The 26,300-nt window shown below is 39.4% G+C and overlaps 1 protein-coding gene across 6 annotated transcripts in view; it reads right to left on the bottom strand.

Annotated features, from left to right (window-relative positions):
* POC1A (POC1 centriolar protein A) overlaps nt 1–26,300 on the bottom strand; it is a 107,176-nt gene that overhangs the window by 75,537 nt on the left and 5,339 nt on the right. For all 6 annotated transcript variants that reach the window (XR_005601277.1, XR_005601278.1, XR_005601279.1 and 3 more), the window contains exons 4-7: nt 22,836–23,015; nt 12,148–12,255; nt 10,515–10,630; nt 3,144–3,277 (exon numbers count right to left, since the gene is read on the bottom strand). Coding sequence is in view for 3 of the 6 variants with exons in the window: in XM_039547418.1 (XP_039403352.1) it covers nt 3,144–3,277; nt 10,515–10,630; nt 12,148–12,255; nt 22,836–23,015 (538 nt within the window). In the remaining 3 variants the exon portion in view is untranslated. The remainder of the gene's footprint in view (nt 1–3,143; nt 3,278–10,514; nt 10,631–12,147; nt 12,256–22,835; nt 23,016–26,300) is intronic.

Here is a 26,300-nt window from a genome sequence, read left to right as displayed (position 1 = left end):
CCCTGAAAGCCTGGAACTACATGCAAATCTGATGCTGTCCTCTATATATTCTGACAGCAGATAGCGGAGTAGCTCACCCTGCACAAACTGATACACCTGTTTAAAGTGTCTTACAGTTTTAGTCAGTGAAGTGGAGAGTTTCTATAGTTTTACCACTTACCAATCAGGTGGGCAGAAGATGAGGATTATATGGCCAAAGTTACGTTTGCTTGCAGAATCTTAACTCTGCATTTTTTGGTCTCCTATTTATAAATATAACAATACTAATGTTTTACATAACTATTTGCTTACAACTCCTACTCTGTTAATGAAGTTGTCTGGAAGTAGTCATTAAAACCTTCAGAGAAAGTATACATACAGGATACATATTTACATTTTTCTAATGACTACCCAAGAATGACTTAAAGGTCCTGTAACATTCTGTTCCTGTATGATGAACAAATATCAATGGTGGGCCTGCATACCAAGTCTCATTTGTATGAGAGTGAGTGAAAGTATTTCACAACTTGAAGCACTTAAGAATAAAAATGTGCAGCTACAGCATGATATTTTGCAGCTGCAAGATGTCAGCTCAGAGCTACAAACTCCAGTCTCCCTAATGATCTTTCTGGTATGAGAGGCCAGCTCCATTATAATTAAAGACAGCAATATAAACTTGGCAATTCTCCCTATGTAAACTAGAGCTAATCAGCCGGTAACACAAATTCCTGGCACTCCAACAGTTGCGTCAAAGCATGATGAAGGAACTCAATTCTTTCTTCTTGAAATTTTTGCTTACGAATAACTGTCCCAGAACAGCAATCAGCTGTCAGAAGAACCACCAAATCTGGACCAGGCATATTCTCCCACACAAACTCACAAGTCAAGAATGTCTTCAGAACAAGCTGTTCATCTGGGTGACTAATATTTCTACAATCTTGCTCATTTAAAAAAAAATACATTTGTCTTTTAACACTTCATTTTCAACCACAGCAGTTACTGACACTGACTTAGGAGATGTCTACACTGCATCAGAAGTGTGACAGCAGCACATGCAGACATCACCGAGCTAGCTAGTTCAGGTACCAAAAGCAAAGAAGTTGCACCAGCAGCAGATGGCAGCATGGGCTAGCTGTCCAAGTACATACCCAGGGTCCCGGGCACAGTTGTATAGCCCATGCTGCCATGGCTTCACTGCTACTGTTACTTAAACTAGCTAGATCAAAGCTAGCTTGGATAGGTGCACACTTGCTGTATCTCTCTGTCACTGGGGCGGTCCAGACAGATGTGTTAAGGTTAGAGAGGAAGGGGTAAAGACAATACATATCACATAAGTTTTTCACCCCCCCCCAAAAAGTGTGTGTTAAAAATCAGCCTCTAAATCAACATAGTAGATTTTATAAGGTTGGGGAAATCAACCCAGGGCCAGAACAGGTCTGTTGAACCAGGCCCTAAGTTAATACACTACTAAGATCGCACAAGAATGTTTGATTTTTAGAAAAAATGCTCTCTCTCATCCCCACCTCCTTCCATTACTCCCTAACTGGAGGACCTAGCGTGTTGCAATGCAGATTGTAGCAGTCCATCACTGCAGAAGAGTTTCCAGCTGTTGCTAATATAATGTAACAAGGAATGCAGGAATCCAGCAGAAGATGAGAGGCATGTCTGATTGATCTAGACCAGACTCAAAACTGAGGGACTTGTATGTCTGTGTCCATATGTATCCAAGGCAAAATGGTTAGTCCCACATCTGACTAGCTGATTCAAGAAAAATCTAGTCATTTTTTTTTAAATATAGCATCAATCCACATAAAACTACAAATGAAGTCTCCTCTAGTATTGCACAATGCAGAGTTTAATGACTCTCAGCTATTCACTACCTTTTCAGTTCTGGAACTACTCCAGGCCAAGGTCAAATTCGCTCAGTTATGCAAGCACATGTGTGGGGGGGGGGGGGGAGAAGAGATGGAGGCAGAAAGAAAAAGAAAAAAAAAGTCTGTGTAGAAATCAGGCTCAGGCTCCTAATAAATAAGTTCATCATTTACTAAAAAGGCACTCTTCCTCCCTCTGCTCCCCCCCTTCTCCTGCTCTCAAACTAGGACTCACTAAAAGGCACAAAGTCCTTACTCTCCACTACCTAAGCCCCCTTCCAGTAAATAATTAATGCCCTTGTTCCCCCTAACTTAAGTATGAAAGAAAGCGTGTGTGTGTATTTTTTTTTACATGTCCTGTATTTAGTGGATAGCTTGTTTTTGTATTTCATGTAACTCACCTCTCTATACAGCTTCAGGCTAGGGTTTTCAAAATGGGGCCTACAAGAGTTGGGCTTCCAAGTGGGGCTACAAAAGTCCAAAGCCCTTTGACTTTGACTGTTGGGTTAAAATTTAAGTTGTCACTATCATCATCATATTTTAGAACTTGTTTGCTTTTCATTCTTCATGCCTTTGCTGCCTCACTCAGCTTGGGCAGTAAAATTAGACTATTTATTTAGATTTAACATTTAAAAAACACAAGAACTCCAAGCACTCTAAATATATTTAGACCTATCGCAACAAAACACCCAGCAGCATAAATACTAGAATACAAATAAGTTAAGTCTGCCAATCAGGAATATTAATTAATCAAATGAAGATAATTTAACTTAGGCAGCTGCCAAAATGGGTGGACTCCAGAAAAACTCTCACCCCCAAATCACACCCAGGAACATACCCCTCCTCGTCCCCAGAAACCCTATCAGGCAAAGTAACTAGTCTGTGTATAGAGCCAATTTCCAATATTAATCTCCATGTATTAGCACTTTTTATTTCAGTAGCTGACTCTCAAGGAAAGATTAAGTTCTTACAATTTAAAAACATTTTGTAAAACAATTTTAAAGCCAAATCTAGAACTGAGGTGTATACAGTCTCCTTTTTTTTTTTCTTGCTTATGAAAGCAGTACCTTAGATTAATAAAGTTACATTTCTTGTCATGTTTTCTCTACATTTCCTCCACCACCACCGATGAAATTTCAGGTTTAATTAAAAATCTAATCAAGGAACCTTAAGAGTTATAGGCCGAGAGAACTAAAGCCTAACACTTGACTCAACATCATTTCTCTGTCCATCTGCTGAGTCCATGTGCTTTATCCATTACTTTACAAAAACAATAGTGAAGATTCTCCTCACCTGATGACCATGAAGAGTATACAGCAGCCTTCCTTCTAGTAAATCCAGAATTTTAAGGGTTGAATCATTGGAGGCAGTAATGAGGTAGTTTCCAGAGGGGTGAAAGGAAAGACAGTTTACCACAGCACTATGCACTAGGGGAGAAAAAAACAAACAAACAAATAAATATATACACACACACCAATGTACACAATAAATCGTGCCCCCCCACACGTTCTAATATGTTTAATGTGTTTTCTGATCATAATTTTCACATTATGCAGGAACCCTTTTCAAACCATTCTACAATGAGGGTCATATTCAGGTCTGGGGAAGAGTAAGTTTTGCCAGTTACTCCAAAGCCCAGTTTGGCCCTATGCATTTTAGGTTTAAACCAGAAATTTGAACTCTACACCAAGGTCTTCTCTAACCAGTGAAAAGGGATTCTGTGAGAGTCAAAACTGAACATTAAACATTTTTCCACCAAGGCTTTACTTTTCTCAAATTCTAAGCCATCTTAAAATGAAGGCAAAACCTCAAAGCCAGCATCTCAGGGAGAATGTTAAGTAACACTTTTGTGAAAAAAAACTACGGCAAGTGATTTTGTTTTGACTTGCCAACATTTCGTCTTCCTCCAAAACCTGCAGTCTTAGTTTAAGACACTTGGTAAGAGAAGTACCAGCCAGCTTGAAAACGTATGTTTGATAGCAGCCCTATTTGAAGGTCTAGCATGAGATGTCTTTATAGTTTCAACAAAACTCACCAGGACATTGAAAGTTTGTTAAAACAGTAAGTAGTATTTGGGGATTTTTAATTTTGAAACATGCATGTCCAGTGATACAAGCCTTTCTACATGGGGACAGAGCCTAAGAGCGGTACTTAGAAGAATTAAAAAAAAAAAAACTTCAGGAAAAGTCTGAATTAATCTTCTGAATAGCATCTTTTTCAAACCTTCTGCAACAAAATGATCTCCTTATATTTATGTATTATAGCATAAATATGCTATTGAGCATATTTATCTGTGGGAACATATAGTACTTCACATAATGTGTAACTGCTTATGCATATGTGATATTACAGGATACCAGTAACCACCACTTAAAGATGTTTTGAATATGAAGTCTAATTTGTCTCTTAGTTACACTATCTGGCTCAAAATGTTCTAGAGCCTTGAATTTATGCTTTATTATAAAAAAGAGACCAAAACTAAATTCTTAGTTTTTATTTCAGTCCAAGTTGCACTTACCTAGTCTTACTACAAGCCACAGATAGAATTTTAAAAGCACATAACACTGTGCATTATCATTAGATTGTGAAATCTGAAATAATCTTGTTGAGTTAACACAAAATGTAGATATTTCCCCTTAAATATTACTAACAGTTGTCACATCAACAATTCTTAAAAGTGTCTTTTTTTTTTTTTTTTTTTGAAAGAGGCCCAACTATACAAAAGAAGATTCTTAATCCAACCCAGGTAACCTGGAAATGATTACTGCCTCAGGTAAACACTTAACCTTCTCATGTAATTGAAATAATGAATTTCATGCCATCATGTACATTACTTTCTCAACTGGTGGGCAGTGGGGAAAAAAAGAACAAACAAACAAAAAACGCAAACATTTCTGGAGACAGAAATTGATCCAGAGATCAAAAATAGAACAAATTTTTACTATAGATATTTTATTTTGGCTCATGTCACAAGAATAGTACAAGAATCCATCACAATGAGATAATATTTCACCTAGTAATAATTTTCTACTGCTAATGAAATGTATATAGCCTCCACAGTCAGATCTATTATCCCCCACTCCATATACCCATTCAGTTAATGGATGTACATGTATTTTATCAAAGGAATAAGTTTCAGAACAGAATACTTTGACTAAGCCTGCACAGAAAAGTGACCAGAAATATGGTGGCCAAGAGTGGATCCTCTGAAGCCCGGGACAGGAAATGAACTACTTCCAACTTCAACAAAGAGGAACTTTCTAGGATGGAAGGAAACCATACAAACCCCGCAGACAGGTCAAGGCCAAGCTTTGTAGGCAGCCACAGCTTTTGTGCCCAAGTACTTCTTGGCAGCCATAAGCTCAGAGAAAGGTCTATCTGTCCTCGTCTGCCATCAATTATTGCTATTTATTATCTGTACTACCTTAGTGACTACGGACCAATTCATAGATCAGGAACACCACTGTTCTAGGCATTTACAAACACAGAACAAAAAGATGGATTGTAAGCCTCTTGGGGCAGGGACCAAGTATAAAATGAGACAACAGATGGATATAGACAGAGGGAGGAGTACTAACAATGAGGCAGTGGTCTCAGCAAACTAGCAGCATAATCATTGTCAAGTTTTTTGTAGGCTTCACAGCAAAGGAGTTTTGAGGAGGGATTTAAAGGTGGATGATGAAGTAGCTTTGCAAATATTAATGGGGAACACCTCCCAAGCATATCTGGCAGCATGGGAGAAAGCACACCGGATGTTTGAGAAGTTAACAAGTAGTAGAGGCTGGGATCATGGGCCGGTAGGAGGTGATCATCAACAGCTCAACTGCTTCCCATACCAGCTCCCACACCTCAAGAGATACTTAACACCACCACCACCTCCTTCCCCAATCCACTCACACTGAGCTTGACAGCAAGAACTGTGATCCAACTCTATTTCATGCTGCAACTAATGATACCAATGAATGGTAGAGGCAACAGGGGAAAGAGGAAGCCCCTGCCACTGACTTGTCCATTTGCCATTCAAAGCTTAGTAGCGTGTATGGCCAATATTAGAGAGACAAGGTATCTCTCCAATATCCTGGGACCAACATGGTTACAACTACACTGCACGTGGCCAATATCAGCCATTTATGATTAGCCCAGTATTAAGGTCATACGCACATCTCTTTTTGCAGATTTATCCATAGGGTGAACTTAAGTACTGTGAACAAAATGTAAATCATGAACTGTGACAATGGTCAGCCCATTGAGTACAGAGATTAGTTAATACTAATTTAGCAGCCATTGACTAGAATATAAATTAAGATGGCCATAACAACCTCAATAAAGGTGGTTTCCATTGTGCATCTATTGTTCGATATTTTTCATCGTTTGTTCTTTATCAACAGTTCTAATAAAAAAATATAGTCATCATGTTACAAAAAAAAAAAAAAATGTGTAGGGCTGTTCCAGTAGACTAATGTAAGCACAATGTGAACTGACAAACTTTGGGCACTGCAGAGCCAGCAGAGTTGGATGCTAAAGTACTGTAATCTGGGATCACCTCTGATCTGATGGCTTACTCACAGATCCATGACTCTGGGCTGTAGGTTTTAAAAAAAAAAAAAAAAGAGAGAGAGAAATAATGGGAAAAACTGAAGGAAATCCAAAGGATTTTAAGCTACTATTAGTAATACCACCTCTGTTCTCCTCTGCTGCAAATGATGCCTCCCTCATACCAAAAATTTAAACAAAAAACAAATGTGGAAAACAAATATTTTGGCAATGTACAATGTGATCAGGATGATTGCTCAGGGTACTTAACTCCATGAAATCTGCATTGCACTATTTTTTATGACCTAAAATGTACAATATGTGATATAGTAATTTATTCCATATGTAATAAGTATAAATGGAATAAATTACTATCAACCTTTATTATTAATTTGTACTGTGGTACCACCTAGGAGCCCCAGCCACGGACCAGACTCCATTGTGCTAGATGCAAATAAACACAGAACAATAAGTCGATCCCTGCCTCCAAGTGGCTCATATAGCATAATCTAGTCCCCTAAATTATTCTGTTACTAGCCAGAACCCCCAAACACACTTCTATTGACATCTCTGAGACTAATGCGAAATAACCAAGTACAAAGACAGATGGCGGACATGGAAAAAGTCTTTCATTAGGTTACCTCTAATTATTTATGCACTTGCTGTAATTAGACTGGTAAGAGATGTCACTATAACCTTATGCTGCTACCTATAAGAGTAGTGCATCATGCCTAACACACATAGCTTCACACTAATAAAATTTTATGTCTGAGTAAATTCAGATAGTCATTCTGAAGAGTCCACTATTTACTCCTCCTAGATAATGAGGAATTGAAGGTTAAGTCATATCACTAGGATGCTAGTTTTCCTTATTTTGCAATATGGCATCAGATTTGCCCCACACAACAGGTCTTAACATATTAGTGAATTTCATACCAGTAATACTGCTATACAGACTTTTTTTGATTGATTTGCTGTACAGGAGTACTCTTCTCAGTGTAGTGGGTAAACAGTTCATTTGTCTGCTCATTAAGTATGTCCAGATTATTTATAAGTTAGTTTATTGAGACACCCTATAGAAAAGCAGAAAGCAAATTGTAAAACCTTTAACTATCATTTACAAACGTTGCAGTTGGAACAGACTAATCAGTGATTGGGTAACAACCAAAGCATTATTCACCTCTCAATCGGGGAACACTACTCATCAATTACAACTCTTTAATCAATCCAATTTGACTCTTAAAATGGATGCGCTTGAAAAAAAATCAAACAAACGTGTCAGTTTCTTAACATGATTATATATTGAAGGAAAAGATGCCCTCTAGTGGAATTTAGTGATTTCATGGTTACTTGTTCTAAAAATATAATTTTCACATGTGGAACACCTGTAACTTCTATCTAAATCAAATGATTTAGGTATATAAATCCTTATGCAAGAAAGAGAGAGAGACCCATTTGTATCTGCAAAGCAACTGGAATGACTTCACTGTGCTCATAACCATTGCAAGTTATTAGTTTTAATTTATTATTTCAGATTGAAAGTTTGGTGTCTAATTAGGATTTATGCAGTAGTTGGTTTTACAAGATTTCAATAACAAAAGTGTAACAATAAAATGCTACTCAGGAAAAAGATACAGTTAAAATTCCAAGAGACAAAAATAATCCTGGCAGTCAAATGGCAACTAAGCCACACTGGACCCAGACAATTTAATCTCTCTAAATCAGAAGCAGGAAGAGATCACTGTAGAGCCAAATAATGGTGTGACTAGAAATACATGCTGTATATCCTGCCACTGCATAAAAGCTGATAAGCAGTTTCAGATTGCCCTTTACCCTAGTTTAAGGATTTAAAAAGTTCTGCCTGTTTTAACAGCAGAGGTTTTATACCCATTTCCAAGTTTCACCAATACACACACAGTTTGGAGTAAGCCCTTCTCGCAATACACAGACAACTTTGCTAGCGGAGTTATGGCCATCAGAAAGAATATACTCCCTTTACCTCAGACACTCATATTTGGTTTGTGTTGAAATTCTTGGTTACAACTATAGTGTAACCAATAATATAGTGACATGCATGCACTATCCACAAGCATTCTGCACTGCACCTCTTCTGGAAGGTCTTTGTTTGCCTTAACATATGTTCAACAACATAAATGTTGATACATTGGAAAGGGCTCACAGAAGAGCCCAATAACGATTAAAGGATTGGAAAACATGCCTTATAGTGGAAGACTCAAGGAGTTCTATCTGTTTAGCTTAAAGAAAAAGTTAGAGGGGACTTCATCACATTTAATAAGCATCAACACGGGGAACAGAAATTTAATAATAGAGGGCTCTTGATTCTAGCAAGCAAAGGTATAATGTGATCAAATGGCTGGAAGTTGAACCTAGACAAATTCAGACTAGAAATAAGGTGCAAAATTTTAACACAGAGTAATTAATCGTAGGCACAATTTATCAAGGGTTCACCTCCCTTCCTTTGGTCAGTTTGGAAATGCAATGAGGTAATGCTCAACTGACTCTGAAGGGGGGGCAGGGGCAAAGCCGAGAGGTAAGAAAGGACATGATGAAAGGGAGAGACATTTGCCATGCTCTCTCTCTCCCACCTACATCTACAGACACCACACCAAGCGACTGAAGTGCTGATCAAAGGGGAGAGCCTGGCTGAGAAGCATCTAAGTTTGTAAGAACACTGAAAGTGTTAAGATCAGCTTAGAATGCATTTTGCTTTTATTTCATTTGACCAAATCTGAGTTGTTATGCTTTGACTTATAATCATTTAAAGTCTACCTTTATAGTTAATACATCTGTTTATTCTACCTGAAGCAGTGTGTTTAGTTTGAAGTGAGTCAGACACTCGCCTTGGTATAACAAGCTTGGTACATATCAATTTCTTTGTTAAACTGACGAACTCATATAAGCTTGCAGCGTCCAGCGGGCATAACTGGACACTGCAAGATGGAGGTCCCTAGGGTTGTATCTGGGACTGGAGGTATTGGCTAGTGTCATTCGATTGCACAATCTAAGGAGCAGCTTACATGCCAGAGGCTGTGTGTGAACAGCCCAGGAGTGCAGGTTCTCACAGCAGAGCAGGGTAAGGCTGGCTCCCAAAGTCAAGGACTGGCGTGACCTAGCTGATAACCAGTCCAGACAACACCAGAGGGGAAGTCACAATATGCTCTAGTGCAAACTGGAATTAATTCAGGGAAGTCCTGTGTCCTATGGCCTGTGTTATACAGGGAGTCACACTAGATGATCACAGGCCTTAAAAATCTATGAACAGTAAAAACAGCTCTATATATGCGTGATTACAGTTCTGAAGTTTGCAGACTGGTTCATTAAAACACTGCCACTAGGAAGGATTATTTACTAAAATGTGGTTAAGCAGGGACACGGTCATTTAACAAATGAGTGCAGCAGTCTCTGAAGGCTAACTCTAGGGACTATCTCATCACACTTAGACTACAAGGAGAACATCATGTAGCTTTGAATTTCAGAAACCCTCAGAGAAAAAGGAAGGTAAATTCTCTCTCTCTCAAAAAAAAAAAAAACCCACAAAACAAAACAAAAACAGTGCTGCTGTTCACTTGCTTCCTTATGGTACCAAAGGACTATGACAGCCTCAGTGGCCTCTTCGCACACTTCCTGATTTACTATTGAACGTGTTCCTCTCAAAGCGCTCATCTGTAACAAGAGTTTAAGCACATGCTTTTAGAGGTAGATATGAAGGAGGAGCTAGCTACTCAGAAGTGATAGGACAGCTCTGCTCTTTTGGCATTGCTACAGCTTTCCATACCTTTCAGCCATATGTACAGTCGCTATTTATTAATAATATAGGGAGGCTAGAGAATGATTAGTTCTCCCAGTCTGACTTACATAAACAGATGCAGAAAGCTGAAAACATTGTTGGGTAGGAAGATAGCACAGGCTATATAAACACCAGAGGTGCCAACAGTTTAATTTAGAGCTGGCAAGTTCTATTTTCATCTTGTAAAGTGAGCAAGAATTCATTGCAAGCAATATTTTGTCCTTTGCCTAGCCTCCTGGGGATCCAGTTATTAGGTTAAACACCACAGTGGAAAAAAACAAACAACAAACAAAAGAAACAACTCTCTTAGGTCTGTAACTTACCTTGATAATGCTGAAGGAGTCTGTTCATCCTCACATCCCACACCTTCACTGTGTTATCTGTACCAGCTGCAGCAATGCACGTACCACTGGGATGAAAATCCACATGATTCACAAACCTATAAAGAAAAATCCAACAGTTTAAACTTGAAGGGATCCCTTTCAAGAAGAAGCACTACAGTATGTTAGTGTAATAATATGGGGGCAGAAGGAAATCTGACTTAAAGATACTAAACACGGCTCAAGTCAACTAACATTTATCTTGTGCTTCTCTCACATCCCTAAGGCAGGATATGATATAGCACTCTATTTTATATATATTTGTATTAAAAAGAATTTGAGGACAATTACATGAGTTCCAGAAGGCTTGCTTCCGGAATTTTGTAGATTTAGATGTCTTAACATTAATTTTCAAAAGTTAATATTTAATAGAAGTAATTATTTTTTACTAAGAGTTCTTAATTGGTGCTTATGAGATACAACATGCAGCCATATCCTTTGAACACATTGTTATTTTTAAAAAGTATAAAATAGATTCTTTGTAAGGTGCTTTGCAACTCTTGCTCCATTGATACAAGCAAGACATCGGATAACAAGAAAACTGACTGCCCTATTAGAATCCTTACATTGCATCATATTAATAATACCACCAAGCGCTTATATAGTGCTTTTCATCAAATTTTTAGATCTGTTGTGTGGAGGAACCATGTATACTAAAAAGGCTTATGAAAAACAACAATATTGTACCATGCCATTAATGAGATCAGAATCAAAAGTCATGACATTAAATACAACCTTAATGACAAATTCAGACATTATCTTGAAACAAGAGAATTGTATGAAAGGGAAAATAAAAAAGGCAGTATGCAGTTACTGGTGTATTGAGGAGGTGCGTGTCAAATGATGCCAGGGAATCGGAACCTAGAAATCATGGGTTCTGGTCTCAGTTCGATCATTGACTTGTTCTGTAACCTTGGACAAGTCCCTTAATCTTGTGGTGGTTCCGTTTCAGCTGTAAAATAGGTATAATACTTCTCTACCTCACAGAAGACATGTAGGAGATTTGATTAATTCTATGAATGGTTTAGAGAGCCTAGAATGAAAGGTACTGCACAAGTGCAAAGCATTATTGCAAAGACCTTTTAATTCTTGAACTTCATTAATTTAGAGCACAATAAAAATAAAGTTTTGGAAAATCTAGTGAAGAGAAATGAGATTCAAACCTCCTTAACTTTCCTAGACCGAGAGAGAGAGAGAGAAATGTATGTATGTATTTCGGGAGGGGGGGGGGGGGAGAAAGAGGAGAAGAGATGTAAAAAGTTTCATTTAATGTGGTTTTGTCCTCAGCATAATGTGGCTAAAATGATTTCTAAGAACTGTTCTCATATCTAGGCCACTACATGGATGTTAAAACATGTTTAGCTCCATTTACACTAACATCCATGTCACTTTCAAGCCCAACAGTAAGGGATCTGGAAGGAATGGTTGGTGACTAAAGGTAATTTCTGTGTAGCTAGGATCTATGTGACCGTGCAGTCAGTCACGATTTAACCTCTGCCAAACAGTGAAAAAAGTGTGAAAGCTCAAATAAGACAGTCTTGTGTGTCTTGCCTCTGTGCATTCTACTGGTACTCACCCACCGTGCTCACAAAAAGAATGTATACATTCTCTGCTGGTTTTATCCCATAGTTTGATAGTTTTATCATCACTGGCAGAAGCTATTAGTCTTCCATCTGGAGAAAATCTAAAACAAAGACAGGAGTTATAACAAAGTTCAGAACTAATAAGAAGCTGGAGGGGACAGACAGTATGGGCTAGATCTGGATACCTTACTCATGGTAGGATGCATTTTAGGGTTTGTCTACACCAATATTTAGTTCACAGCATGCTGGGATGTAAATCTACCCCGCACTAACCTGCCATCCACTAAATGTCATTGTGTACCCTGCTGTTCTCTAGTGCACTTCGATCTACTCACATTTCAAAGCAGGGTAGATCAAAGTGCACTAGGGAATGGTTAGTGTGTAGCAGCTGGGTCCATGGACACTTAGCATATGGTAGATTTACACCCCAGCTTGCCACAAATGAAATGTTCATGTAGACAAGTACTTACTCTTTGAGTAGTCCCACTGATGTTAATACGACTACTTGAGGAGCAAGGGTAGCAGAATGCAGAGCTAAATCTGAAAAGCTGATTTCTATGATTACTGAGAAAAGCAACCTAAAAGGACTGAAATTATTGAACAGCATGCAGATAGATTAAATGACTTCAGAAAAAAATGGTTAAACTGATCTCAGATCATCTATCCCACTTGTTTTCATTTAAGGCGGTTTCAAGTGCTTCATTTCTAGGCACTGCTTCGGACAATTTCTAGATTCACTACCAGTAGGAAAGGTAATTTATTTGTCCTCAAAATGCCTATATTTCTGGTTAAGGCTGTTAGGAGAAGTTCAAACTAGATAACAGTAACTGTAGCATTAGAAATACTGTTTGACAGTACCAGACAAGTGCAACCTTAAGCCGCCCTCTCCGACAAGTAGGACCACTGAGATCAACACATCTACTCACATGCATAAATCTTTACAGGATTAAGGCTTTAGGTTGCAATGAAAGAATTATGGCCATGTATATAACACAACGGATGTGACGTTGCACTCTATGTGATTTTATGAAAATATGCTAATATGTGAATATAATGTAACTGGAATATGCTTCATGCAAAAGGTCGCATGTAAGGTATCATTACAAAGCTTATAATCTACTGAGTGTGGTCCTCTTATTTGTATGTATGTATCATTCTTGAATCTGAAACTAGAAATATGAAATACAACTCTGAGGGCCTACTGTAATTATGAAAAGTGTAGGCCATTAACAGTGGTTTGGAATCTTGACGTAAATTTGACCGTGGATGGCTCTGTTTGCTTGCAGGCCTTCCTGAGTCAGGCTGGGAGGAATGAAGGCTTGGGGTCTCACAGGACATGTGACTATGTCACCTGGTACTGAAATCCATCTTAAACCTGGTGCTTTTCCATTTTATTTTTTTTTTGGCCGGGGCGGGGTGGGGGAGAGAAGAGGAACCCCAGAGAGGAACAAAGGATTCCCGCCTTGTGCAAAAGTTATATACGGGAGTGGAACAGAACAAAGGGGGCTGAGAAATCCCCTAGCTACCACCTGAGCTGGAACAAGGGCTGTACCAGGGGAAAGGATTGTGGCCAGACTAGGAAAGTATCCAGTCTGTGATAGAAGCTTATTGAAACATCTCTGGAGGTGACATTCCATCTGTATTCACTTTCTTACTGTATTAGGCATAGGCTTGCATGGTTTATTTTATTTTGCTTGGTAATTCACTTTGCTCTGTCTGTTATTACTTGGAACCACTTAACTCCTACTTTTTTGTATTTAATAAAATCACTTTTTACTTATTAATTAACCCAGAGTATATATTAATACCAGTGTGTGGGGGGGGGGGAGAGACGACTGTGCATCTCTCTCCATCAGTGTTATAAAGGGCAAACAATTTATGAGTTTACCCTGTATAAGCTTTATACAGGGTAAAATGGATTTATTTGGGGTTTGGACCCCATGGGGAGGTGGGCATCTGAGTGTTAGAAACAGGAACACTTCTGTTAGCTGCTTTCAGTTAAGCCTGCAGCGTTTAGGTGATGTGGTTCAGACCTAGTCTGGGTTTGCAGCAGACAAGCATGTCTGGCTCAAACAAGGCAAGGTTCTGGAGTCCCAAGCTGCCAGGGAAAATGGGTTAGAAGTAGTCTCAGCCCATCAGTTGGCAGTCCCAAAGGGGTTTCTGTGATTCAACCTGTCACAATGGGGATAACACTATTTCTGATATCCCATTGGTATGAAGAAGTGAAACAGAAGTGCATCAGGGTAAGAAGTAGTGAAATAGGGCTGAAGTAACTAGACAGTTAGCTTCTCTTCTGGACAGAAAAGATCACAAGAGTGGCCATACTAGGTCAGACTAATGGTCCATCTAGCCCAGTAGCCTGTCTTCCAACAGCAACTAGTGCCAGATGCTTCAGAGGGAATGAACAGAACAGGGCAATTTGAGTGATCCCTGGATGGGAACCTAATGTTTTTTTAATCCAGTTATACTTTTGGCCTTCACAACATCCTCTGACAAGTTTAATAGGTTGACTGTACAACTGTATGAAAAAGTACTTCCTTTCGTTTGTTTTCAACTTGCTTACTTATCCACTTTCTCCACACTAAGTCACAATGTTTAGACTTTTATCATATTCACTCTGAGGTCATCTCTTTTCCAAGCTGAAAAGTCCCAGCCTTTTTAATCTCTCCTCAGATGGAAGCTGTTCCATACCCATAATCATTTTTGTTGCCCTTTTCTGTACCTTTTCCAATTCTAATATATATTTTTTGAGATGGGAAAAGAAAAACTGCACACAAGGTGTGGGAGTACCATGGATTTATATAGGGGTATTAGGATATTTTCTGTCTTGTTATCCATCCGTTTTCTAATGGTCCATAACATTGTTAGCTTTTTTGACTGCCGCTGCACATTAAGATGTTTTCAGAGAACTATTCACAATGACTCCAAGATCTTTCTTAAGTGACACCTGTATCGAACCCATTGTGATGTTACATTATATTCACACTCATAAGCATATTTTCATAAACATATGGAGTGTAACTGGAATTTGCTTTATGCAAAAGGTCTCTTGTAAGGTATCATTACAAAGCTTATGATCTACTAAGTGTGTTCATCCTATTTGTTTGCATGTATTATTTCTATGTCTGGAGTTAGGAGAAGAAGATATAAACTTGTATTACTGATGTAAACATAGAATCATAGAATCATAGAATTCAAGATCAGAAGGGACCATTATGATCATCTAGTCTGACCTCCTGCAAGATGCAGGCCACATAAGCCGATCCACCCACTCCTTAGCAAGTGACCCCTGCCCCATGCTTCGGAGGAAGGCGAAAAACCTCCAGGGCCATTGCCAATCTTCCCTGGAGGAAAATTCCTTCCCGACCCCAAATATGGCGGTCAGCTGAACCCCGAGCATGCGGGCAAGACTCTCCAGCCAAACCCTCTGGAAAAGGTTATATCATACCAGGCACATAATTGACCTATTGACTAAGCCCGTTATCCTATCATACCATCCCCTCCATAAACTTATCTAGCTTAATCTTAAAGTCATGGAGGTCCTTCGCCCCACTGTTTCCTCGGTAGACTGTTCCAGTATTGCACTCCCTGATGGTTAGAAACCTTCGTCTAATTTCAAGCCTGAATTTCCTGACTGACAGTTTATATCCGTTAGTCCTCGTGTCCACATTAGCACTGAGCTGAAATAATTCTTCTCCTTCCCTGGTATTTATCCCTCTGATATATTTAAAGAGTGTAATCATATCTCCTCTTATCCTTCTTTTGGTTAAGGAAAACAAACCGAGCTCCTCAAGTCTCCTTTCATACGAAAGGCCTTCCATTCCTCGGATCATTCTAGTGGCCCTTCTTTGGACCTGTTCTAGTTTGAATTCATCCTTCTTAAACATGGGAGACCAAAACTGCACACAATACTCCAAATGAGGTCTCACTAACGCTTATATAACGGGACTAGCACCTCCTTATCCCTACTAGAAATACCTCGCCTAATGCAACCCAAGACCGCATTAGCTTTTTAACCACATCACATTGCCTACTCATAGTCATCTTGCGATCAACCAGGACTCCTAGGTCCTTCTCCTCCTCCGTTACTTCCAACTGGTGCGTCCCCAGCTTATAACTAAAGTTCTTGTTAGACATCCCTAAATGCATAACCTTACACTTCTCACTATTGAATTTCATCTTGTTACTAATACTCCAGTTTACAAGGTCATCTAAATCTCCCTGGAGAATATCCCGATCCTCTTCCGAATTGACAATACCCCAACTTGGTGTCATCCAAACTTTATCAGCCCACTCCTACTCTTGGTTCCCAGGTCAGCAATAAATAGATTGAATAAAATCGACCCAAAACCGAGCCTTGAGGAACTCCACTGGTAACCCTCCAACCGGACAGTTCCCCTTCAATACTACCTCTGCAGTCTCCCTTTAACCAGCTCCTTATCCACCTCTGGATTTTCATTTCGATCCCCATCTTTTCCAATTTAACCAGTAATTCTTCATGCTACTGAAATCCAGATATATGAGATCCACCGCATTTCCCTTGTCTAAAAATCTGTTACTCTCTCAAAGAAGGAGATCAAGTTGGTTTGGCACGATCTACCTTCGTAAATCCATGCTGTAATCTATCCCAGTTGCCATCGGCCTCATGCTCGGAACCACTCTCTCTTTTAAGATTTTTCCATGACTTTGCATACTACAGATGTTAGACTAACAGGCCTATAATTCCCGGGTCACTTTTTTCCCTTCTTGAATATAGGAACTACATTAGCTAATCTCCAGTCAGTCGGTACAATCCCGAATTTAGGATTTATTAAAGATTATCCAATATCCTCGCCAATTCCCTTAATATTCTAGGATGAAGATTATCCGGCCCCGATTTACTTCCGTTAAGCTGTTCAAGTTTGGCTTCTACCTCAGATACCGTAATGTCTACCCCCATATCATCATTCCCATCGGTCCCTCTATCACTATTCCTTAGCCCTTCATTAGCCTCATTAAAGACCGAGGCAAAGTATTCGTTCAGATATTGTGCCATTCCAAGATTATCCCTAATCTCCACTCCATTTAAAGTTTTAAGCGGTCCCACTTCTTCTTTCTTGGTTTTCTTCCTATTTATATGGCTAAAAAACCGTTTGCTATTGGTTTTAATCCCTCGCTAGGTCCATCTCCACTTGCCTTTCTCACAGCTTCCCTGCACCCTCTGACCTCAATAAGGTAGGTTTCCTTGCTGATCCCTCCCATTTTCCACTCCTAGTACGCTTTCTGCTTTTTCTTAATGACCCCTCTAAGACGCTTGCTCATCCAGCTCGGTCTAAAACTGCTACCTACGTGCTTCTCGGGATACATGCCTCTGACAACTCCTGCAACTTCAACTTGAAGTAACCCCAGGCGTCATCTGCCCTTAGATCCCTAAATATGTTAGCCCAGTCCACTTCCCTAACTAGTCGCCTTAATTTAGTAAAATTAGCCCTTTTGAAATCATACACCCTAGTCTCAGATGCACTATTGATTATCCTCCCATTTATTTGGAAACGAATTAGCTCATGATCACTCGAGCCCAGGTTGTCCCCTACAACAATGTCCTCAACAAGGTCCTCGTTACTCACCAAAATCAAATCTAAAATGGCATCCCCCCTCGTCGGTTCAGCAACCACTTGATGAAGGAATTCATTAGCTATCACGTCTAGGAAAAGCTGAGCCCTATTATTATTACTAGCATTTGTTTCCCAATCTATATCTGGGAAGTTAAAGTCCCCCATGATCAAGCAGTTCCTATTAGTGTTTACCTCCTTAAAAACATTAAAGAGCTCTCTATCCATCTCTAAGCTAGATCCTGGCGGTCTATAGCACACCCCAATCACTATCCTGGATGAGGCTCTGGTAGTTTTCTTCCCCAATGTGACCATTGCCCAAACAGACTCTGTATTGTCCATTGCAGCGCTAGTTATCTCATTACATTTTACCTCATTATTGATATACAGTGCTACTCCCCCACCTTTACCTTTGCATCGGTCTTTCCTAAACAGCACATACCCTTCCATACCTGTACTCCAGTCATGGCTACCGTTCCACCATGTTTCTGTTATTCCTACGATATCCGGTTGCAATTCCCGGACCAGGAGCTCCAGTTCCTCCATTTTGTTACCTAAGCTTCTCGCATTGGTGAACAAACATCCTAATTTTTCCTGTTGGGCTCCTCTCACTCTTTTCACCCAACTCGGTAGGGACACAGTACTTCCAGTATGACTTGTAGATCTAGAATCTGTCCCCCCGCTCTTCCTTACACCTGCCTGCCCCCCTCTGGCTATATCTGTTGTTATCTTGTTGTCCTCACTCCCAATGTGAAAATTTGGCGTGGAGAGCACTAGGACCTCTCCCGACCGTCTCCCCCCAGTGTCTAGTTTAAAGCTCTTTTAATCAGATGAGCCAGCCTCCCTCCTAGAAGTCTACTTCCTTCCCTACTTAGGTGGAGCCCATCCCTTGAGAACAGTTGTCTGTCCCCAAAAGCCTCCCAGTGCCCATACATCCCAAAGCCCTCCTTGTAACACCACTCCCTCAGCCAACATGTTAAGTGGAAGCCATTAAGGGTGCTTCAGAATCAATGAACTGTGAATGGGTTTGTTTACCTGCAAGCCTTCCTGTGTAAGTGTCTCCCAGCTACTAGGTAATGAAGAAGGATGTCTTACAGTGACATGTGACCATGTCACCTGGTATTGGAATCCATCTTAAATCTGGTGCTTTTCCGTTTAAAAGGAGGGGTGGGAATCCAGGGAGACAAGATTCCCACCTTGTGCCAAAGATATAAAAGGGGGTAGAACAGAGCAAAGGGGGCTGCCAGTCATGAGAAAACCCCTAACCACCACCTGAGCTGGAACTAACAAGAACTGTACCAGGGGAAAAGGATTGGGCCCATACTAAGGAGGAGTCTAGTCTGTGAAAGAAACTTATTGGAACATCTCTGAGGGTGAGATTTACCTGTATTCAGTTTCTTAAATGCATTAGGCTTAGACTTGCGTGTTTTGTTTTATTTTGCTTGGTAACTTACTTTATTCTGTCTGTTATTACTTTAAACTACTTGAATCCTACTTTTTATACTTAATAAAATCACTTGTTTATTAATAAACCCAGAGTAAGTGATTAATAAACTGGGGGAGCAAACAATTGTGCATCTCTCTCTATCAGTGTTAGAGAGGGCGGACAATTTATGAGTTTACCCTGTATACACTTTATACAGAATAAAACTGATTTATTTGGGGCTTGAACCCATTGGGAGCTGGGTGTCTGGGTGCTGAAGACTGGAATACTTGCTGAGCTGTTTTCAGTTAAGTCTGCAGATTTAGGAGCATGGTTCAGACCCTGGGTCTGTGTTGCAGCAGGCTCAAGCCAGGGAGAACTTCTGGAGTCCCAAGCCATCAGAGAAAATGGGCTCAGAGATAGTTTCAGCACATCAGGTGACAGCCCCAAGGGGGTCTCTGTGACAGAACCCGTCACACCCATCATTTTGTATGTATGGTTAGGATTGTGTTACCCACTGTGCATTAGTTTGAATTTATCAACATTGAATTGTATCTGCTATTTTGTTGCCCAGTCACCCAGTTTTTAAAGATCCTTCTGTAATTCTTCACAGGTTGCTTTGGACTTAGTTATCTTGAGTAATTTTGTATTGTTTGCAACCATTGCCACCTCACTGTTAACCCCTTTTTCCAGATCATTTATGAATGTATTGAGCAGCACCGGGCCCAGTACAGATTCTAGGGGGACCTCATTATTTACCTCTCTCCAGTCTGAAAACTGACTGTTTATTCCTACCCTCTCTTTCCTATCTTTTAACCAGTTACTGATCCACGAAAAGACCTTCCCTTTTATCTCATGACTACTTACTTTGCTTAAGAGCCTTTGGTGAGAGACCTTGTCAAAGCGTTTCTGAAAGTCCAAGTACACTATATTCACTAGATCACCCTTGTCCACATGTTCATTGATTCCCTCAAAGAATTCTAATAGATTGGTGAGGCATGATTTCCCTTTACAAAAGCCATCTCGACTCTTCCCCACTATATTGTATTCATCTATATGTCTGATCATTCTGTTCTCTACTATAGTTTCATTCAATTTTCCTGGTACTGAAGTTAGGTTTACCAGCCTGTAACTGCCAGGATTGCCTTTGGAGACTTTTTAAATCATGGGTGTTACATTAGCTATCCTCCAGTCGACTGTACCATGGCCGATTTAAAGGATAAGCTACATACCACAGTTAACAATTCTGCAATATCATATTTGAGTTCCTTCAGAACTCTTGGGTGAATACCATGTGGTCCTGGTGACTTCTTATTGTTTAAATTTATCAAGTTGTTCCAAAACCTCCTCTACTGACACCTCAGTCTGACACAGTTCCTCAGATGCATCACCTAAAAAGAATGTCTCAGGTGTGACAATCTCACACACATCCTCTGCAGTGAAGACTGAAGCAAAGAATTCATTTAGCTTCTCCACAATGGCCTAAGCTTCCTAGAATTCTCCTTTAGCACCTCCATCATCCAGTTGCTCCACTGATTGTTTGGTGGGCTTTGCCCTACTTCTGATCTATTTAAATTTAGCTGTTACTTTTTGTGGTTTTGCCAGTTGCTCTTTAAATTCTTTTTTTGGCCAGTCTAATATTTTTTGACTTGCCAGAGTTTATGTTCCTTTCTATTTTCCTCAGTGAGATTTGACTTCCAATTTTTAAAAGAATGCCTTTTTGCCTCTAACCACCTCTTTCACCCGGTTGTTTAGCCACGGTGGCATTTTTTTTGGGTCCTAAAAAATAAAACAAACCCACAACCACACACAGTAAAAAAGGGTACACATAATTTGAGCCTATATTATAGTGATTTTAATGTTTCCATAGAGCTTGCGACTGTCCCTTTTAATTTCCTCATTCTTTTGTAGTTCCTGTTTGAGAACCACTGATTTAACTTGAAAAAGGGGAGTCATGAGGCTATTAAATGGGGGTTTGCGAACTGTCAGCCACGACCACCAAACCCTGCTTTGTCTCCAGCATTTATAATAGTGTTGGATATAAAAGTGTGTTTTTAATGGGGGGCGGGGGGGGTGTCACACTCAGAGACTTGTAGTGGTGAAAGGGGTCACCACTACAAAAGTTTGAGAACCACTGAATTAAATGCTACTGTGGTCATTTTCATTGGATTCCCGCCCCCCCAAGTATGTTAAATTTAATTACATTATGGTCACTATTACCGAGCGGTTCAGCTATATTCACCTCTACGACCAGATCCTGTGCACCATTTAGGACTAAATCAAGAATTGCCTCTCCCGTTGTGGGTTCCATGACTAGCTGCTCCAAGAAGCAAATTAGTGGTGTTTAGAAACATTTATCTCTGCATCCCATCCTGAGATGACACATACCCAGTCAACATGGGGATATTTGAAATCCCCCATTACTGGATTTTCTGTTTTTTGTAGCCGCTCTAATCTCCCTGAGCATTTCACAATCACCCTTACCATCTTGATCAGGTTGCCAGCAGTATATTCCTACTGATATAGTCTTATTATTCAAGCACACAATTTCCATCCAAAGAAATATTATACTGTTTGATTCATTTAAGATTGTTACTATAATTGACTATGCTTTTATTCCCCTACATATACTGCCACTCCCCCACCAGTAAGACCTACTCTGTCATTCGTATATTTTCTGTACAGTGGTTTTACCATGTCCTATGATAGAACAATGGCAAAATTCCCATGATGCCTATTATATCAATATCCTCATTTAATACCTCAAGTTCAACCATCTTACTATTTAGACTTCTTGTATTTGTATACAAGCATTTATAAAGTTTGTCAATATCTAGTTATCTGCCTTTGTTTGACTGTTTCTCTTCAGTGCCCAACTACTTTATCAACTTCTATTGTCTCCTCTTTATTAGACTAGTTGTCCACTTTAATAAATCCTCTCCTCAGGGATGTGTCTGTCCAAACTGTGTGCACCTTTATACCTGTTGGCTTTCCCCCAGTCCTAGTTTAAAAACTCCACTACAAGCTTTTTAATTTTACATGCCAGCAATCTCGTTCCATATTGGTTTAGGTGGAACCAGTCTTTCCTGCATCGGCTCCTCCTTTCCCAAAAGGTTCCCCGGTTTCTAATGAACCTAAATCCCTCCTCCCGACACCATAGTCTCAGCTGGCATTGAGACCCCACTGTTTGACTATCAAACTGGCGCTGCACATAGAATTGGAAGCATTTTAGAGAATGCTATCATGGAGGACTTAAAAACAAAAGAAATTATCTTACCTACTGCCCTAAATTCAGCCTCCAGGACCTCTCTCTCCTATCTTTCCCTATGTCATGTACTATGACTACTGGTTCCAACCCAGCACTGCTTACAAGTCTATCTAGGTATCTCAAGAGGTCTGCAACTTTTGCACCCAGCAGGCAACTCTCCATGCAGTTCTCCCAGTCATCACAAATCCAACTGCTAAAGAAAAAAATTTAGAAGTCGCATTTACCTGGGGGTTGGGCAACGAGGATATATGGATCTCTATACCTGTTCAAAATTACTTCAGCTCAGGACTGATTTGAAGCATAAGGCAAGGTTGTTACACCAAAGCCACATGTTGAATGCACTCTTTGTTTTAAGACATACATTACCACCACTGTTTTTTGCCGGCAGGTTGTACTTACTTGGCACAGCGAACCCAGTTTATGTGCTGGCTCAAGGAAAAGAGAAATTTCTGTCTGTGAACTGTCCATACTTTGACTGTTTTGTCATCAGAAGCTGTAACCAAGGACTGTCCATCACTGGAGAACTGAACGCTTCTTACAGTTGCCGTATGAGCCTTGAACACAGTAGATTCTCCTTTGCTAGGTAGAAAAAGGAGTGAATGATTTTTTTAAGTTGCACAAGAGGCTAAGACACTATGTTCTAAACAGCCTGAAGTTTGTGTACACTAGACAGAGTGTTTCTAACCGCTATTTCTATGGACACCATATACATTTATGTTAGGAGGAAATTGTTGACCTATCCTGAGCAGACAAGTGTTTAGGAACTATATAAAACATAGCACTAAAAGAAACTGCTCTGTTTGATTTTAGTTACTGGAGCCCATCCTAACTTGAGACAATTTATGTTTGTGTTGTCTATACAGAGGTAAGAAAAAGGACATGTTTTTAATATTAGTGTAAATCAAACAGTCTGCTAAAAAGACTGTTTACATCAGTGATGCTCAATCAGTATACAAAGACAAGAACAATAGTGGCTGAATTTCTGGGCTGACATCAGGTCTTAATTGTCACTGCAATGAGGAAAAAGAAAGGTATAAAGGAGAGTTTCAATTATAGTCAGATAAACCATTGATACCAAATGGAAGTGTGTCTAATATTACAGCAAATACTTTTCCTACACAGCATCTTCTGAGAAATACACGAGTTACTTTTAATCAGAAATACGAGAAGTGGACAAAGTGAGACCAATTTAAAAAACACAAACAAGCTACAGAATTTAATATTATTAGTTCTTCCTCTCACCAACATTTTCAAAGTAGTGCAGAAGGTATTTTTCTGGCAAACAAATACAAGACTGCAGAACAAAATTCAGAGAATTTCAGGATTCAATAGGTGCCTGGTAGGCTACCAGTCCTGCACCACTCCCTAGCGTAGGGTGGGCTAGCAGTAGCACAATGCTGAACGATCGACGAGCTCAAGCCAAGAGCTGAATGAGAGAAGTGGTGGGGTTTTCTCATTAAAGCTAATATTTAATGGACCAGCTCCCAAGTGCTGTAACTGGAAATCCAGGTTCTGTTACCAGATTCTTGAACCCTTGGATTCTTAATTTTTTTAATTTATTTATTTATTTTTAAAGAGACATGAAGTGCTGCAGAAGGAATGCACTCAGGCCCTGGGAAGAGACAGCTTTCTCTTATCTTTCAACAGCAAACCCCCATTTGACTGGCTCCAAAATAAATCCCATCCAGTCCTAATCTGCCAGAAGACTGGTGGCCTCAAGTCTTTAAGGTTGACAAGGGACAGGGAATTCTGGGTTCTGAAAGCTATATAGAATATTCCCTAGTTTTAAAAAGAGTCTATTGGTAACTATTTTTTCTTGCCAACTCAAAAAGCTTCAAATTGGCATTTAAATTAAATAATAGCAGTGTGAAGTGGCAAGATTTGTAAACATGGTCCAACAACAAACCTAAGGCCCCAATTCTGTAATCTATTCCCTGCAGACAAACTCTGCACCCATATACAGCCCCACTTAATTCAAAGGGGGTCCATTTGCTGAGAACAGTTTGCAGGGGCCCCAAGTATTTTACCAAGAAGACCTTTCTCCATCTAGTGTAGATCTCTGCTTCTTTAGAAAAACATACCCCCTTATCCACCAAGGAGCAGATTGTAAGAGCTCACTGGTTCACTCCTGAGAACCTCACAAGGCATTCAGCAGCCAGCCCTCCTGGGTGAGCCCACCCTTAATTCCCTGATCTTGCCATGCTTGCTTGATAATAAGATAAGGTCTCCAGACACGGTCACAATCGTCATTGTAAACGCTCATAATAAGGGTAGAAAAAAAAGTGTGTCATTTAGTTTAATTTTTTTTTTACTAATTAATTTAAAAAAAAAAAAAACCCTGGATTAGATAAGTGGGATAAGTGGGATCAAGGAAGATCTGAAGAGGAAGGAGAAGGAATGAATGAATCTCAAAATGGATAAAATCCATGTTTTCAGAGCAAGACATGCAAATGTTAATTTGGTACTGAAAATTTCTGAACTAACTACCTTCATTTTTAATAAAGTCAAGACCTTCTCACACAGTACAACACTAACAGCAATGCTACTGACCTTCATGTTTTGTTAGGTTACTCAAGACTACCCTTATTGCTTTTTAAGTTCTCCCCTAACTAAAGATATTGCAGTGCATTCATTGGACTACATTTAATCAAGCTGTGACTAACACACTAAAGAGGCATCTGACTTAAACTTGATATTTTCCTTGAGTATAGTTATAGAAGTTCAGTGACTGATAATAACAACCATACACACACAAATCAACAGTACTGAAAGTTGCCACATAATGAGCTGCCTCAAGACAGGCAGAAGTGGAATAATTGCCTTTCCATTCTAGTTTACTTCTGAGATGGCAACCACACATACAGCTTCAATCACTGAACTGATATTTTCAAGGCACTGAGATTTCATCCAGCACAATTCATTTAAATTCAGCCTCCCCAGAAGATCTAGTCTTTCCACACAATTTACACATTCACTTCCAAGAACTCCAGTAAGTGGTGTTTTTTTGTTGATTTTATTTTCAGGATTACATATATTAGCAGCCAGGCTCTGCACGCAGAAGAAGAAACTGTCACTCCCTTTTTTTTTTGTCTAGATGGATGAACAATGAGGTTAAATTTTAATCAAATATAATTTATCTAGTGTCTTAAATAATATACCTGTTTTTATATACAGGTGTGTCATATTTCTTCCAGGGAAGTTCTACTAAACAGAAGTTAACTATAACTGAAATTGCAATCTGCATATTTTCATCCTGCTTCAATGTAAGTATAGCTTAACTTTATCCAATTTCACTGTAAAATGGATCTATTGTACAGTCATGCTATCATTATGAGGGTACAATGGCACCTCCATATTAAAAGACAAATTGAGATTTGCACTAAAAGCAGGGATTAAACTTTTGTTATATACGAATAATAGAGTCATACATTTAGGGAAGATGCACTGAGTACAGAACAAAAATTTGAAGAATTTACAAGAGAGCCTATTAATTTATGAATAAGTTTTTTTTAAAATGGGTCTCAAGACTTGAGGGGGGCAAGGAGGGAATCTAGTTTTGTTTTATTCTTCTAGCAAATAGATTCTGGATTTTTTAAATCTGACACTTCTAGATTATAGCAAGAACTAGGGCACAGGCTAATTTAGGAGTACTGTGTTAACAAAAAAAATAATATAATTACTCATAGCCATAAAACATTCCAACAAAAATAGAAATGATTTATTTTAGAATATCTTCCCTGCTTCCTGGGCTGCTGTGTTTAGTTTCAATTGCTAAAGAGTGCAAACCAAACACCAATAAGAGAGACCCACCACGAGTCTGCTTCCCTCTCAGGGCCCAGACTCACTATTTCTTTATAGTCTTTA

The sequence above is a fragment of the Mauremys reevesii genome, linkage group 7, assembly GCF_016161935.1.
Source record: "Mauremys reevesii isolate NIE-2019 linkage group 7, ASM1616193v1, whole genome shotgun sequence".
Taxonomy (NCBI): Eukaryota; Metazoa; Chordata; order Testudines; family Geoemydidae; genus Mauremys; species Mauremys reevesii.
The sequence above is the reverse complement of the archived record's forward strand: the minus strand, read 5'-3'. Positions and strand labels throughout refer to the sequence as shown.